Source organism: Adiantum capillus-veneris, chromosome 4, assembly GCF_014529385.1.
Source record: "Adiantum capillus-veneris isolate H3 chromosome 4, ASM1452938v2, whole genome shotgun sequence".
NCBI lineage: Eukaryota > Viridiplantae > Streptophyta > Polypodiopsida > Polypodiales > Pteridaceae > Adiantum > Adiantum capillus-veneris.
Window position 1 is genome coordinate 92,688,580 of NC_140934.1, and position 15,231 is coordinate 92,703,810.

Below are 15,231 nucleotides of genomic sequence, written 5' to 3' on the forward strand. Positions count from 1 at the left end.
GATAGGAGAAAGAGCTTAGTGGAGTAAAAGATCTCTAGAAAAACGACAGGATTCCCAAAGTCCTGATCCATCATGAAGGATATGATAAGCAAAGAATTTGGACCACAAAATCCTCAACTTCTATACACCACTCACCTTTGCCTCTATATCAAAGATTTGGAAAAAGGTCAGTGCTAGTTGCAAACCGTTTGTCTATGTGTGGTGTGGGAGGGGGGGTGGAAAATACCAGATGTAGCAATAGTACCATCAGACTATAGAACTCTAGAGTCATGTCTGTTGTGAGCGAGGGATCTCCACTTTGCTGCGAGATTTGTAATCCCTTGGGCTATCGCATGTGCACGAGAAGAAACCATCCAATCCCAATAATTCTGCCATGAAGACTTGAAGCCATGAGGACTCGCTCTAGTGATGATGTGTGGGCTTATTGGGCATCTATCTCAATATACCACTTGAGTGCTACGTGCATGCTTCTTGTTCGAGGTGTAGGCATGGGGGACCGACGAACGTAGGTGCACACCGAAAAATTCAATTTTGATTAGCTCTTTTTAGTTTTCAATATTATGCTATTTCATTTTCTAATATGTAGAGAAGATGGAGCAAGCTATGGAGTTGGTTTGAGGAAGAATACCTTGACCTATGTGTGTTGAAGAGCTGATCTAATCAGTAGCTCGCGTGCACGTTCTGATTCCTGAATACACATAGTCAGGGTGGCCCAAATACACATAATTTTGGGGGCTCGAATACACACAGTCGAGGGCACTGGGCAAGCACCTGCACACGGGCAGATTGTGAGCTTGATTTGAGCAGCAATGAACGGGGGAGGAGAATCCATAACCACTGGTAGTCGAATATGATATTACACTACTTCTGAACCAAGCAACAAGAGACCCAAGCCTTGGGCAATCGGACAACCATGCAACCAACCAGCATTCGGCCACACACCGACTTTGCAAAGGGAAGGCAAACACATAGATCTGTAGAAGGGATTTTAAAAAAAAAGTAAAAATAAATCAACCAATGATTGCTAAGTTGCTTAACCTATTAAGAGGCATTGCGCACACACAAAGCTATGGTATGCGGATGATGACCCCATCAAGCGACCAAGTGAGGAAACACGTCCGCTAAAAGTGAAGCCCATCGTTGGCACAATATCAAATCCTTGTGGCAAGCCAAAGTGAAACCCAATGATAGGCGGTTGCATACGACTACATCTCGCGCACGGATTTATGACCATTTTCCCAAATTTTCACATGCTTGGGCGAGGAGCCTCTCCTAGAGGAGTTGTGCCCAAGCAATTGTAGCCATAGTGAGTCCCCCTCTTCCTTGACCACATCAACGAGCGTTATGCTCTTGTAGCTTACCACATCAACACCATCATGTCGGCATTGCCTGAGCATTGAGACACCTACATGCATGTTCTTGACTCGCAAACCTACATGCACACTCCACACACACACACACACACGCTTCTAAGCATTCTTCACTAGAGACGAGCACCATCCAACCACTTTTTGGATCTGCATCTCGACGTGTGGCGAGCAATTTCGATAGTAGAAGATCTACATCTAGCTAAATCTTTATATTTGCTAGAGGAGCTATCCCTTGGAGATCATGTTTTCAGGGTTGTACATCCTCTTCCACTACAGAGCCCGAGTACCTTACAACTAGTGATGCCAGAAAAGAGGCTTTGTGGTTGGCATGTTTAATGGGAGACTTGGACTTGGGTAAGCAGATTCTAGTGGTGTATTGCGATAGTCACAGTGCCATTGCTTTGATAAAGAATCCCGTGTTTCACTCTATGTCGAAACACGTTCAGGTGCGCTATCACTTCATTCGAGATGTGTTGACAGATAAGCAAATAAGCTAGTTAAGGTCCATACGTTTGACAACCCCACGGATGCTCTTACAAAGAGCCTAGCTTCGGAGCACCTTGCACATTACATTGACTTGATAAGTGTTGGGTAAAGCTGGCCATACACTTCACACGGATTAACAATTGTTGCATCTTACCACTTAGGCCACATTGGCCTTAAGTGGGAGATTATTGGGATAACGATCGTGTGGCCGCCCCGACTATAGGACACGATAGCCAACACCCATCTCCATGCAAAAGAGTCGTGCACCAAAACCACCTTTGGTTGACAAAGATTGTGGTTATTACCAATGCAAAATTCCTCTTGCAGAGAAGCTTAACATACGCTTGCAATGAAGAGGACCACGATAATTCTTGAATAATATAAACGTTACCAAAGGGAACTTAAGGTGCTTTATGAAGGTCTCTTGCACGCGAGTGACCCTTTAGAGTGGCTTTAGGGCACCCCTAAGGAGAAAAGAAAGTCTAAGTCTAAGTCTAAGGTAGGCGATGACAATGTAGTAGCAACTGCGCAGATCTTGGTGAGCTCATGGTACACGCGAGAATGAAATTGAGGGGTCGATGTAGAATCAAAATCCCCCTTCCATGCAGAGGCACATTTAGTTGTGCGGTTTCATGCCGGACGAATATCGAGTGTGTTTGTGTATAAGCACCTCCGCATGCATGAGACAGCGTGCCATGGAAACTTGGGAACCCGCCATCCAAGGTTTACTTCATGCAAGAAAAGTACCCAAAAGTAGTTTGACTATTGAAATCAGAGATAACATGTAAAAATGTATGAGCTTATCTTCTAATAAAATCGAGATCATTAAGGTCACCATTAAATCTTGAGTCTTAAGCTTAGAGAGAGGAAATCTCAAGCTTGCATGCGTCTCATGCAACTAATTCCAAGCTTTCCATGAAAGCTCACCAATTCTCAGACCGAGGATTCATCTCCTCCTTGCCCTATCCCCTTCTTCCTTCTTCATGGTGAAAGGCAAACACAAGAGGGAGAGAGAACCCGCTCTGATATTAATGCAAGACCACAAGGGTATCAGACATACTAATCTCCAGCCGGACGTCCTCTTAAAAAGGCCCTTGGCACTAGGGATGCCTAGATTGCATGCCTGACACGTGGTAGAGCCATGCTTTAGGTTTTTGTCCCTCCTAGCCACCACGACGCTTGTCATAACTCTAAGGAAATTAGTAGGGTTAAGGGATAACTCTAAGGAAATTAGTAGGGTTAAGGGATAAAAGTCAAGTTATGTGGTCACACTAGTTTTTGAAAGCATTTTTTAATTGGCTACGTAATCTTTCTATTTTCTTACATAGGGAATGCACTTTTCTGAAAGGAGTGTCATGATGCCTAACTCTCTAATGTATGTTTCGCACAGACTGATGTTCACCCTCACTGTCCATTAACAACACTCAACCACACCAACTTATAGTCCTAGTTGCTGGCAATGTTGGTAGAGTATATGCTTTTGCATTGAGGCAAAAAGTGCACATCGTACCTCCAAATGGTTGTCTCAGTGCGTATAGCTGGCAGCACTCGAGCGAGGTCATTGGAAAAACATCAGATTCTTGTTTTATAACTCCTATAGTAACTATAAATATTGCATAGAAAAGAGAATGTAGAGAAGCGTATTATCTTTTGTCAGTCGACTGTCTAAGCTCCTCATCTGGCCAACCTCGTGCATTCACTGCCCACTGTCGGTTAACGAGCACAAGTTCTTCCAACATTGACAAAAATGCAATTGTTGAGGATGGCCACACTTTATTGAACCGTGCATGCCAACAATAGCCCGTTTGATTGCTCCTTCCGTGTCGGAGCATATGTCAACACGTACTGCCCCGTGGAAAAACACTCTAATTTGAAGTGCTCGACTTTTATGAGTGAACTCTCATCGGTTTAGTCTTCCACAAAAGGTGCGTAAGGCTAGGTTCAAACTGCGCATGACAACGAGGGCTTTGCTTATGTGTTCCAATCAAAGTGGGCACCCTACAAAAAGCGGTTCAAACTACGGCTACTTGAGACTTCACCTCTGATCGCATGGTAGACTGAATCACGTAACAGATTGATAAAGGCCTAATTTTTGAAGGCTTCGACGCCCTTTGGAGACACTTTTATCCTTCAGTGAAGGGCAAAAATATTCTTACCCTTCGAAAGAAAGATAGAATATTGAAAAATCTTTGAATAGCCCTTCTAATTTTTGCCTAAATACAGCTTAATGAAGGATAGGTAAAACTTTACCCTTCAAATGAATGATTAGGGTTACCCTTCAAAAATGAGCCTGTTCTCCTGTCCGTCTAGGCCGCGATGGTTGCACCCGGCTCTTAGGGAATTAACGTCTTGTCCATGCTTATAAAGAAACCACGTAGGAGTCAGGACAATGAACACGGACAACCCTAAAACCCTGGTCCTTGACTCCCTAACTCACACTCTTGTTTCCTGAGTCTCTTGTCTGAGCCCCGCAGCCCCGTGCGCTATCTCCCTCTTAGCACGAGCACAACTGGCCCAGCCAGCCAGCCAAAAGGAATCGGGCAGGGGCAACTAATGACGTGGCGTATGCTTTTTTTGGTCGGCAAGTGGCTGGCTGGCCGTTGTAGCCCACGCCCCACCTCTCCCAGCAAGCGCGAGGCCATTCCTCTCAACCAATCAGCGCGTACTCTTGGCAACGGCCTACTTTGCCTCTCCCGGCTACTTTAGTCGCATGCCCAAACTTGCTTCTCCATTGTCATCCCCTACAGCGCTTCATTACTACAGCTTTCATATCGCATGCAAGTATCAGCCATTCTTACTTACTATGCTAATTCCATATCGCATGCAACTGGTACACTGCATTATATTGCAATTGCGCCCTATTTGAGGTGAGATACCCACTCTTGTATGCCGTTGCCTTCCATCGCCTTCAATAGCAGTCAACACATTGCAATCGTCTTTGGAAGCAATCATCAGCTCTTCGCAAGCCAGGTTAATAGTTGCTGGAAATAGCGTTTTCAATTTATGCTTTGCCAGGTTAATAGTAACGAGTTCAATTTATGCTGGACATGGAAAATGGTTTTGAAAATAATAGTAACGAGTTCATTTTATGCTGGACATGGAAAATGGTATTAATCTTCAGCTATTTCTCAGAACGCATTCCATTCTAAACCTTTAGATTATTAATAAACTTTATTCAAACTTGATTCTCTTACTTTTTATTCAAGTTTCTATTGTGATTATAAAGCTTTATTCAAACTTTTATAAAGCTGATTCTCATACTGTTATTCACTCTCACACACACACACACAAAATAAGAATTGTATTTTTGAACCTTAACACCTTGTGACTTGGATGGGTGTGTGGATGGCCAGGGTTTTCAAATGAGCCATTTCAATGTCCGCATACCGAAACGTGCCCGAGGGGGAGGTAGGTCGAATAGGGTTGAAGAGAGTGAGTCTCCGGACGAAGATGTAGTATTGGGTACACAATTGGGGAATGACTCTACTTTCATGAGTATGCTTCAAGACGAAAATTGGCTGCAATCTCCAGTTGATGAGACCTTAGTCGAATCCCAAAACCATCGTGTAAACTTTGTTGAGTCCCAAAACTTTCCTGTGGCTGGCATGTTTGGTCATCTATCCCAATTGCAAACTACTGCTCCCATTGACCAAACCTTGCCTCTTAGGCCTTCCATGCATACACCGATTGGTGGACGTTCGGGGTCTTATGTTCAAGTTATTGGAGTGTCCCCTTCACCTTCTACTAGTGCTTCTATTCGGCCTTCTTCTACCATTGCTTCCATTAGGCCTTCTATTGTTGGACGTAGTGGACCTCCAATTGCACAGGTTGGTATTGCACCCCATGTTGTAGAGACTCAACCTCCTAGTACAGTTAGAACCTCCCCAGTAGCTCCAATGTCTACCCAAAGCATAGCTCCTTTGGATACTTCTAGGTCACAAAACAAGGGAAAGAGGCCCCGCCTCATCGATGCAAAGTGGGCTTATGCTACTACGGCAGCATGCATTAAGCATTACGAAGAGAGGTGGGTGCATGTAAGGAAAGGCAATCTGAGACCAAAAGATTGGGATGAAGTAACAAACCAATTGAACAAAGAGGTTGAAATGGAATATAGTTGTGAGCAAGTGAAAAACAAAGTAGACACCTTGCGTAAAAAATACAAAAAAGAGAAGGGAAAGACAACCACCACAGGAGGGGTGAGGTCCACCTGGGAATATTTTGAGTTGCTAGACACCTTATGGTCAACAACCCCACGTTGTGTAGGCATTCCAGGAGCTTTCGATAGTTCTGCCTCACAGACCCCCGACGTGCATGAGGTCGATGGTGACAGAGATGGTGAGGAGGGGCAGCATGTGGATCTAGACGAGGATGGGGAGGCAAGTGCTACCACAGGGGAGAGAAGCAATGGCACAACAATTCAGGATAGTAGCGAGGGTTTGGGTTCGGGGGTAAAATCACAAAAAGTGAAGGAGCCTAAGCGTGCATCACTAGGGACGTTTGCTCGGGCGCTTGGTGATGGGTGGAAAGGAATGTCGGACACCATGAAAGCCATCGAATTTTCAAGACGCGATCATGAAGAGAGGATGGCAAAGGAGCTATGCGAGCATGAGGAGAGACTGTTCAAAATAAGACAAGAGGAGGACACAAAACGAATGGACATCTACATGCGGATGCAAGCGGAAATAGCTAAAGCACTGGGAAATAAATCAAAGGTAAGCCACCTTAACATTCTCTTGAGGGAGGGAGCGAGATTGCACTTGTGTGTTCTTGTACAATTGCAAATGTATCAATTTGTGTTTGCATTTTATGTGTAGGATGATCGAGGCAGCAGAATTGTTTTTGTTTCTAGCTTTCAATTGGCATGACATTATTCCTAATGATGAAGACATTTCTCGTCTTGTATGCCTGGGTGCAAGCACCCCAGACACATACTTCTTGTTCATCTCTTTCATGTTATTATGTGTGTCATCTGTGTGCATGTTGTTGGAAGATGGTTTATTGTCTACTCGGCCATGCATGTGGTGGTGCTACCCAAGACAAGTTGTGTTTTGGCATTCCATTCACTCTGGATTTTGGAGTGCGTCTCATGTTGAAAACCAAACCACTTTTAGGATGTACTATAGAATGGCATTCGAAGCTTTCCATGAGCTGAAGGACCTCATTTTGCCCCATCTTCCATGTGGAGAGGTGATAGAGTTTCGTAGGGATCCTATCCAAGCTGACCTTGCACTTGCTTGTGTGCTTTGGCGTTTCGCCCATGGTCACTCCTCTTGTACGCTGTCACAATTATTCGGATTAGGGGATTCCACAATCCGAAAGTACACCCAATTGATAGTCGGTATCCTATGTAAACAAGAAATGTTGAATAGATGTCAGATTGTAGTTCCTTCAGGAGCACGCCTTGCACAAATCATTAGTGACTTTGAAGCAATCACTGGTCTTCCCAATATGTGTGGTGCCGTTGACGGCACACACATCAAGCTGGCCCGGAAACCGGTCCATGAATTCTTTCCAGCACAGTATGTTAGCCGCCATGGATTTCATAGCGTTTTGCTACAAGGCATAGTGGACTCAAAGAAAATGTTTTGGGATGTTGTTTGCAATGCAGCAGGAGGCTCACACGATTCTACCGTGTTCAAGAGCTCATCAGTCTATAGAAAAATGAAAGCTTGTGAGGTTCTGAGTAGACCACTCATAGAACTGAATAGGGTGTCCATTAGACCTTACATTGTTGGAGACTCTGCATATAAACCCACTTGTTTTTTACTCAAAGCATTCAAGTCAAAAGCACGACAGGACTTGGCTACCAAGAATGCATTCGACAAACAAGTTGCAAAGGGTAGGGTCAAGGTAGAAAATGCATTTGGCATATTGAAGAACCGATGGCGCATCTTGCGAGATCTCAATGTGAATTTGCCTTTTGCACCAAATGTGGTAATAGCATGTTGTGTATTGCATAATTATGTTCAAGCAAAAGGAGAACCTGAGCCCGGTGATGCTAATGATCCGCATCCAAATGATGTTGAGCCCTTAAGGTGGCGAACGATAACCCGACAACGGGCCGCTGGACTCAAGATGCGTGCAGCATTGTTCAATGATTTTGTTACACGCAATTCCCAACGAGCTTGAGATGCTTGCAGGTACCTAGGGACACATGTGTTCATGCGTGTTGAGTGTTTATTCAATCGCTTCAATCTGTCTAAATTTGTTTCTTGTGTGTTGCGGGTTTATGCAGGATTGAGGAAAGAAGGATCGCAAACAGGCTGTTCTTTGTTTTTTTTTTTTTGATAGATTTAGGGTTTGTATGTCTTGAGCATATTTGTGATCTTACATTCTTGTGTTACATGTATATATATATTTTTTATATTTCTTGGTTTGTGCATGTGGGAGCATTATTCTTGGAAAAACCCAAAACCATTTTATGGAGTGCCGTGTGTGTATGCATTTTAATCATAAAAACAAAAAAAAAAATTTGCATTGTGCGCATTGTGTTGTGTGTGTGGATGCGTGTGTGTGTGTGTGTGCACGTACGTGTCCGCATCAGTCTATGGAGGCTTGGGCAACCCTCATAGACAATGTGAGCATGGCCTGTGGAGGGGCCGAGTTCGATCCTCGGATGTCTTTGACGGATTGGATCCCCCCGTAGCACGCTCCTAACCAACTACACAAAAAAAAAAGGAGCTCTACATAATCTAAACAACTATTTTGGCTGACCGGCCGGTTGCCTTCGTTGTGCTCAAGCATCACGGCCATCCTCCGGCCGGCAGGTTTGTTGGTAAAAAAAAGGAGAAATTACCAAAATACCCCTCTAATTTGAGGAAATTCCCAAAATGCCTCCGATATTTTGTCATAAATTCCCAAAATGCCCTTCAAATTTTCCAAAATTCCCAAAATACCCCTGGTTGTGAGACTAAATTTCTCGAAAAATAAATTTTTCTGTAGGTCTTCACAAGAAGAGTGATTGTCTATGGTACAAGATACTAAAACTACAATTTGAGTTGGTTACGTAGGCTTTGGAGATGAATTGCTTCATTATTTTTAGACATAATTGCCTTTTTTGCGATGGTAACTGGTGACAAATTACATGCTGAGCACTCAAAAACGGATCTCAATTGTCAAAAATGAATGAAGATTAGAAAATCTTGAACATTCCAACCAAAATAGATACAAGGGTATTTTGGGAATTTTTGAAATTTGAGGGGTATTTTTGCTCAAGATTGCCGGCCGCCGGCTAGGATTCCATGGGATCTTTTGATGGCTGGAAAGTGGCCGCCTGGCTAGATGTGCTAGAGCTATCTGTCTCACTGTCTTGCTGCCTCTCTCTCTCTCTCTCCCGCCTGCAGAAAATGGCTTGGAAGAAGCAACTCCGAGAGCTCGAGGGTCTCAACGTACCCAGAGTGGCTGCTCAGCTTATTCTGAAGTGGTCGGATGATCAAATAGATGTTCTTTTCTCTGGATTGCTAGAGGTCTCCGGTCAGGAAGGGTTGAGAAAATGGCTAACAGAGGAGCTTCCTAGCCTGCATGGACCTACAGGTGAGGAGAAAACCATTGAATACATTTCAGAGATTCTGGATGAAGACGGTAAAGTTTTGATCAATCACAGAACACAGAAATTCGACAATGAGGAGGACTTTGCTGATTGGCGTCGCTCACTCCTCATAGGTGGCTTATTAAGGATTGGTGATGAGCAACATAAAGCTGTTGTTGTCAGGAAGTTGAAGGATCTTGTGGATGGGGCAAAATACGTTGATGCATACCGCCAATTATTGAATTGGCGGGTTGAGAATCTTGAAAAATACAAACGGAATGATAGCTATGCACGTGAAGATGAAATGGGGAAGGCAATGTTGGCCTCCCTCAAAGAAGAAGGCTTTGCACAGGATCCTATTCTTAGGTCCGATTTGTGTCTTCATACAGGGAAGAAAGATGACAAGCCACAAAACCAGGAGTTGGATGTAGTAATTTTTGATGGGAAGGATAAAGCGTTTATCGGGTCCTGCAAACACTGTCTACAAGGCACTGACAAGGTAGGTCAACGTGTTCGAGATGGAGCTATAATCCAGGAGAGGGCCTTGAAAGCAGACATGTACCCCACTTACAAAGAATTTGCTGGAAGGAGGTTGGGTCTTGCCATCAGGACAGACCACATCAAGCCCCTCAATGAGGAAAGAATTCTGAAGTTTTGTGGGGCCAATGGAGTGAGCATTTATACACAGAGCGGCTCGAGTTTGATGCGGCTCCCCAATAGGTTTGCTCTCCAAAACACAGTCAACATAAATCTTGCTCTAGCAGCTGTACCAGCTGCACCGGTAGCACCATCTGCCTCGATTGCCTTGATTCCTAGAATCGTAGGCTTTTTTACCAAAGTAGCTAAGTAGACTAAATGACATGTGTTGGACTTACTTTCCTAACTCTTTGAACATAATTTTGAGCCAGCTGGCATAACTTTTTGAATGAAATGACATCTGTTGGTGATTTTCTTTGTTTCTGGCTTAAATGTGATTTGGATGAGCCATGCATGTTGGATGGAGTGGGTCTAGTCTTGGCTTCTGTGGTATCGAGTCCAGTTTACGTTTCCCTGTTTTGGCAGTAATGCTCGTTTTGGCTATGGCGGGCTCTCCAGACCATCAAGTTTCTTGTGGTGTGCATGCTGGGCATCCAATTGGCGCATGCTTAATGGTACTATGTTTCTGTTTTTTTCACTATGTTTCCATCAGGCATTGCAGGCCGAGTGTTCTGTTTCTGTGCTTGCCCTTCATTACAAGCCCACCAATGTAAAGATATCTGCTTTGTATGAGCTGCAGCTTGTATGACATGACAGCAGCGTGGTACAGAAGAGGCTTTTCTTCTCCCATCGCTATGTACGTTGCTATCGTTATGCATACCTTGTAAGGTACTGCAGTTTATCCTTTTGCTGCAAGTTACCAACTTGAGTGAAATGTGATGTCACGTTCATTTTCTCTGGTCGTAAAATTGCCCTCCCAAGGGGAATGCTTGCCACTGATTACCTGGCATGAGAGAGAGGATCTCGGGCTATAAACTCCTTGCAGCTTCTTTATATGTGAGGCACACGCACAGATGTGTAACAGTCAAACATGCTCCCTACAAAAGAGAGTTGTGAACTTTATGCTGATCTGGGGTAGACGCTATCACTCAGCCTTCCAGGGGCACTAGTCTGTTATACTGGCAATGGTTGAGAAGATACGGTCGATAGGCTCATAAGTCTCGACTTGAGCTCTTGTTAAAAGTATACTGCAAAACTATCTAAGAGAAGCTAACATGAATTAGATTGGATTCTTATCCTTTCAAAATAAAACGTGGACCACCAAGGCGCTTCTTCACTTGAGCTGTTGTTAGTAGCATTCCTAGTGTACCACAAATGGATCCAATAGAAGCCAACATGAAGACCGAATCCTTAAATTTTCCCCTCAAATAAAATTACAGCTATGTCCAGGGTTTCTTCCAGTTATTCTCATCAGCTACAGCTATGCAACTTTGGTCGTCGTCCTCCACTCTGTTTTCCTTCTATTCCCTCATCTTATTTATGTTCACTGAGTTCTTTTGTTGCTGCTATCCAAATAAAGGGAAAGCAGAACATAGCGCCTAAGCTCATATTTGGAGGTGCCACTGCTATTTACATTTGGTCTTCACGTTGTCTGCTAGCCAAATTTCTTCCTGGGTAGGTGGTTTATGGAGCAAGTCTCTGGATAGATATTGGAATTTGGCTCATACATAAAACTGCATTGTGGTTTGTCTTAACAGCCGGGTATGTGGTAGGTGTTGCAGGCGCGTTTCTCAAAAGAAAGTGACATTAATCAGCTGGTAGAAATTATCAAGGCGAGTTTACAGACATGCACTTCAAGTTTTTGACATGGCTGTGGTTGCAAAGAATGCCAGCATGTGCCATTCTTTGTTGTATGTTGTAGTTACTATGGTGTTCTAATTTTCTTACTCACATTGTTGTGGTCTTTCTAGAGTTTCTCAAGATACACACCCGCTGATGCTCTGAATCTTGTCTCATGTCTGCTCCAATATTCGTAAATGGCATTTGTGTTCGCTTGATGAATGCAGCCCACATGTTTTTGCATAGGTCATCAGAATGTAGATTCTAGAAATGATGTCAATATTCACAATAAATCCTTGGTCATTATGCAAAAGTTTGCACAAAAAAGTGGTAGTCTAAATGACATTTCTATGTTCCTACGTTTTCTCTAAAAATTACAGGATTATGGAGTCTTATTGGTATCACTCTTTTGATGTATGCGTCTGACATAAGTTGTACGAACCGACGAGGGATTAGTAGGGAGTGAGGGCATGCAATGCTAAACGTCCCTCCATCTGTACGCACTCATCCAGAGTCTTGAAGGAAGAGGGGCTACCTTGCCTGCCCCAGATCTCAAAGCTGCGATAAGGCAAAGAGATCTGCTTTGCGGCACAACATGGATCTATTGTTGTTTTGCAATTTCTGACCTGGACAAACTGTTGCAAGCAGCGGAAAGGAGGCGGTCAGTTGTCGCGGAAGTATGACTATCTTGATGGGTTTTTTTTTTTCAACAAAAGATCCTTTCCTTAGTTACTTGAAAAAACTGCCCAAAGGGCTACAATGAACCTCCTCCTATACACTATGTATAGGAGTCTACAAATATAGAGATAGCAACAAGGGAGACTCTCCCTTGGTGCAATGTACAACTGATTGGATACAAGACGGGCTACATCATACGCGGGGGGGGGGGGGGGGGGGGGGGGAGGAAGCCATACAGGAGGCCTATAGTGCCAACGGGGGTGCCCAGCACAGAGAGTGTAGAAGGAGCCCCTACGCCAGGTAGAATGGAAGGCTTGCCGGCGTAGAATCGCACGATCAGAGTCTCCCTGTATGCGATCATACTGACCACGCAGGGTGTGGATGATCTCCTGCCAAATAGCTCAAACTGTCTCTGCTAGGGGCTCTTGGTGGCCCTCAAAAGCTTTGAAGCATCTAGCTCTCCAAATAAACCATATGGTAAGGCTGCTCAGTAGCTCCAGCGTCTCTCTCCCGTGTCCATGCGACTGTCGTGAAATCGGGAGAAGGGAACATGCGAGGCTGGCCCCGCGTGAAATGGATGGCCTGGCTAGCGGGCTCCGTCTTGTAGCTCAGGGAGGGTCCTGAGGTGGTGGACCAAGCTGCCGCCCCCCATGTGTACACTGTACACCCCCTCCGGTGAGAGAGAGGTCATGATGCAGAGAATCTGCAGCCAAATTTGCTGTGCCTGTGGACAGTCCCACAAGTAGTGTCGCTGCGTCTCTAGCTGATGACCGCAGCCGCTGCATGCCAGCAGCAAGCCACCGTAGACTAGCCAGCTACCCACTGCAGAACCCCTGTGAGCAAGTAGCCACTGGAATGTAGATATCTTGCGAGCTTGACGACTAGCCCAGAGGCGGGTCCAAAAATTTGCTAGGAACTCATGAGTCAACCTCTGCAAACGCCAATGCTCAGCAGTTGCTGGGATAGTTGAGCGCCTTGCTGTCAAAATGTGCTGGCCTAACCTGACAGTATACTGGAAAAAAGAAGAGCAGGGGCATCCGTCTCATAAGGATCATGCCATATCCACTCCCCCGGGTCCCACTGAAGATGCGCCAAGGGCCGAGCTCCATAAACCCAGATGCGCCAATCTGTGTCAATCTCTGCAGGGTCCGGATCAATGTGCCACTTCCGCGAAGTAGCGGCCACGATCCGAACTCGCTGGAAAATGCAATCAGCAACGAGAGGGGACGACTCCTCTACCTTGTACAATCTGCCCTCGGTCTGGACCTCAAAGTATAGGCATCTGCCGGCCTCTTTGCATGCTCTGACTGCAATCAAGATCTCATGATGTGTAAAAGCTCCCATCCATCGCGGTGCCGCTTGCTCAAAAGGCGCATACCACTCCTCCGTGAGCGCAGCCTGTATATCATCTCTCATAGTTTGCCCTCCTCTGAAGAGGCTCAACTGCTCGAGCTGCATCTCCTCTGGTAAACTATTGAAGGCCTGCCACTCTCCAAAACTGTGTGCTGGGCCAGTTGCTAAGGGGCCCCATGCCAATCGGGGGCATGTGCCCAGCATATGACCATGCTCTGTGCGAACTGCAGGACTCTAGATCAAAGGCTGTCTCGCCCGCTCCTCGTCGCACTAGGGTGGGTGCTGAGATAGGCCAAGGCGGAGGAGCTCCCAAGCTCGTAAAATACTCAATGCAAAACGGTCCTCCCAGCCTCTACTCAAGCCTGTCCTCCTCATCTCTGTGAAAATCCACCTGATCTCTGGGGCCCTTGTGCCACCTGCTGGGGGAGCTCGAGCCTGAATCCTTTGAAAAAGAAGCTCCTTCCATGGCTCAGAGCCCGGTAGGAGTCCTCGAACGATAAGCTTGCCCAACAGGGCTCTGCTTTGATCCACTGGATCTATGATGCCTAACCCTCCCTTGGCCAAGGGAAGGGTGATAATTGCTGTAAGGTGCAGCGGAATGAATGTTGTATTTTCTCAAGATTAGTGATCCTTACTGCTCAAGGTTCTCAAGATACGACACCGAGAGGTTGTAAAACCCTCCTCCGAAGGTCCCACTCTCGTCGGCGAGAGTGGTCTACTTGATTGCACAAAAGTGTACAATGCGAATGCAATGGACAGATGTAAGTTGGACTATGCCGATGACGATCGCGGTGATGACGACGGCGGCTTCGTGGCTGAAAACTGTGATTGGCTATGGGCTGAATTCGGTGACTGTTCGGGCTGATATCGTGGCTGAATTTCCCTGCTTTTGCTGATGCTTTAAGGCTGAAAGAAAACGCTGGTTCTAGAGGTTCTGCTGCGTTTTGATGAGCTAGTTGCCGGCTGAAAACGCTGAGGATCTGCAGCGTTTTGAAGGGCTGAAACGATGATAAATCGCTGGTCTATTTGCAGGTTTAAGGGCTGAATTCTTTGCAGCGTTTTAATGTTGAAAACGCAACTGATCTGCAGTAGAAAGCTAGCGTTAGTAAATCCCCTTTGCTGCTGCCAATGAATAGCAAAAACGCCAGGCATGAGGGAGCATGGAGGGCGATATCTGGCTCTGGAAAACGCCAATGGAGGGGTCCTTAGGGCGATGGCTGAAAGAAAACGCTGGTTCTAGAGGTTCTGCTGCGTTTTGATGAGCTAGTTGCCGGCTGAAAACGCTGAGGATCTGCAGCGTTTTGAAGGGCTGAAACGATGATAAATCGCTGGTCTATTTGCAGGTTTAAGGGCTGAATTCTTTGCAGCGTTTTAATGTTGAAAACGCAACTGATCTGTAGTAGAAAGCTAGCGTTAGTAAATCCCCTTTGCTGCTGCCAATGAATAGCAAAAACGCCAGGCATGAGGGAGCATGGAGGGCGATATCTGGCTCTGGAAAAC

At 45.4% G+C, this 15,231-nt stretch overlaps 1 protein-coding gene and 1 pseudogene across 1 annotated transcript; one reads left to right on the top strand and one right to left on the bottom strand.

The window, feature by feature from the left end:
- The first annotated feature begins 9,077 nt into the window (after nt 1–9,077).
- Nucleotides 9,078–10,815, top strand: LOC147459599 (uncharacterized). Its single transcript, XM_086509862.1, has 2 exons — nt 9,078–10,104; nt 10,447–10,815. The coding sequence occupies exons 1-2, from the start codon at nt 9,098–9,100 to the stop codon at nt 10,667–10,669; spliced, it is 1,230 nt and encodes a 409-aa protein (XP_086365988.1). The 5' UTR covers nt 9,078–9,097; the 3' UTR covers nt 10,670–10,815.
- Nucleotides 10,816–12,622: 1,807 nt separating this feature from the next.
- LOC147459600 (uncharacterized) lies at nt 12,623–14,573 on the bottom strand (annotated as a pseudogene).
- Nucleotides 14,574–15,231: the final 658 nt, after the last annotated feature.